The sequence below is a fragment of the Rhinatrema bivittatum genome, chromosome 16, assembly GCF_901001135.1.
Source record: "Rhinatrema bivittatum chromosome 16, aRhiBiv1.1, whole genome shotgun sequence".
Taxonomy (NCBI): Eukaryota; Metazoa; Chordata; class Amphibia; order Gymnophiona; family Rhinatrematidae; genus Rhinatrema; species Rhinatrema bivittatum.
The window spans coordinates 46,898,743-46,900,726 of NC_042630.1; the positions used below are offsets into that span (position 1 = coordinate 46,898,743).

The window sequence follows — 1,984 nt, forward strand, 5'->3', positions numbered from 1 at the left end:
AAGTATAAATATATACAAGTAAACTGCCAAATCTGCAATCTTAAGTCTCTTATAAAATAGCAACTTACACAAGTAACTGTCAGCCCTTTCCAAGAATATCCCGAGACCACCTCTTTTTCAATCTTTTTCACTCTTTTTACATGTTTAAGGGTAGATTTTAAAAGTCCTATGCATGCAAATTCCAGCATTTACGCACGTGGCTGAGCCTTGCACGCGCTGGGCAAATGCTTTTTTTTCCCCCTCCAATTGTTTTTCAATGATTAGCAAATGTATAACTACCTGTATTCTGTTTGAATCTTGTAAATTGTTGTGATGGCTGAACCGAATGACGGTATATAAAACTCAACAAATAAATAAATAAATACAATATATGAATAAGTGACAGGTGTCTTCAAAGTGACCGGGGGGGGGGGGGGGGGGGGGGAGCCATGTTCTGGATGGGCTGGGGTCGAACCGGGACAATGCCATTCAGCTCAGGAGCTGAAGTAAGTTGTGAAATGAAGAAAAAAAAAGAAAAAGGCAGGGTTTAATGGGTGGGGTGGAGAGGAGAAGGGGAAGGGAGGTTAGGTAGGGGGTAGGAAATATCCCTCCCATTCCGCTCCTTAATTGGAGCAGACTGGGAGGGAACTGGGGAAGGGAAGAATGTGTTGCGGTATGGAAATTGCAGAAGTCCGCCCCCCCCCCCTTGTGCATGCCACCCTCACATATGCAATTTCCGATGAAGTGCATTAGTACGCACTAATGGGCCTTACTGCGCAATTATTGGAATCCATTGGTTGAACAGGCGACTTTCAAAAGAGTTTAGTGGCACACAAATGTTGGCTTCCTGCTTAAGGCTCTTTTTAGTGCCATTTTTAATTCTTTGCTCCTCAAGCTGTAGATCAGGGGGTTTAACAGTGGGAGAGTGACTATGTACAGTGCAGTAGGCAGTTTGTTTGATTTAGTAGAGTCCCCAGAACTGGGCTGCATATAAACGCCTAACATTGTCCCATATGACAGAATGATGACTGTGAGGTGGGAGGAGCAGGTGGAGAAGGCTTTGCTTTTACCCTCTGTGGAACGGATTCTCAGGATGGTGGAGATGATAAATACATAGGATGTTAGAGTTAGGAGAAATGGGGTGCAGCCTGCAATTACCCCTAAAAGAAAAGTTATAATTTCAACGTCTCTAATGTCTGTGCAGGAAAGTTTCAGCAGTGCCGTGAAGTCACAGAAGAAGTGATTGATTACATTGGAGTCACAGAAAGAAAACTGGGATATAATGACAGCGTGAGGCAATGACTCCAATGATCCTCCAAGCCATGAGACAGCTGCCAGAAGAGCACAGACCCTCTTATTCATGACAATGATATAATGCAGAGGATTGCAGATTGCAACGTAACGATCATACGCCATGGCAGTGAGAAGCAGAAATTCTGTAGCTACACCCATCGTATAGCAGTACCACTGAAGGATGCATCCACTGAAAGATATGTTACTGCTGTTTGTCAGACAGATGGTCAGCAGTTTTGGCAGAATGGTGGTCAAAGAGCAGATATCTATACTGGATAAGTTGACCAGGAAGAAATACATGGGGGTGTGCAGGTGTGGCTCAGCACATACAATGCAGATAATGAGGAGGTTCCCCAGCACGGCCATCAGATATAGGAGTGAGAAGAGAGAGAAGAGAGGGAGCTGCAGCTCTGGGAATTCTGAGAATCCTAGGAACAGGAACTCTGTCACGCTGGTGTGGTTTTCCATTTCCTTGTATTCATGGTCCATAGGGTGCCAAATAGAGGACGAATCTGATCCACTTTTATGTGATTCTCCTCAACTTTTGCATTTAAAGAAAGAGTCATCATGGAGAAAAATTAACAGAAATTAAGTAACATACATAGCAAAATATTCCTATATATACAGAAGTAATATATCAGAACAAGTGCAACAGTGAAAATAAAATATCTGTTCTTATTCCATTGCATCCAGCAAGATGGCATGGGGGTAC

At 43.2% G+C, this 1,984-nt stretch overlaps 1 protein-coding gene across 1 annotated transcript; it reads right to left on the reverse strand.

Moving 5' to 3' along the window:
• Positions 1-801: 801 nt before the first annotated feature.
• LOC115077626 (olfactory receptor 5V1-like) lies at positions 802-1,761 on the reverse strand. The gene has a single exon (XM_029579921.1). It carries the CDS (start codon positions 1,759-1,761, stop codon positions 802-804), a length of 960 nt encoding a protein of 319 aa, XP_029435781.1.
• Between the last annotated feature and the right edge of the window lie 223 nt (positions 1,762-1,984).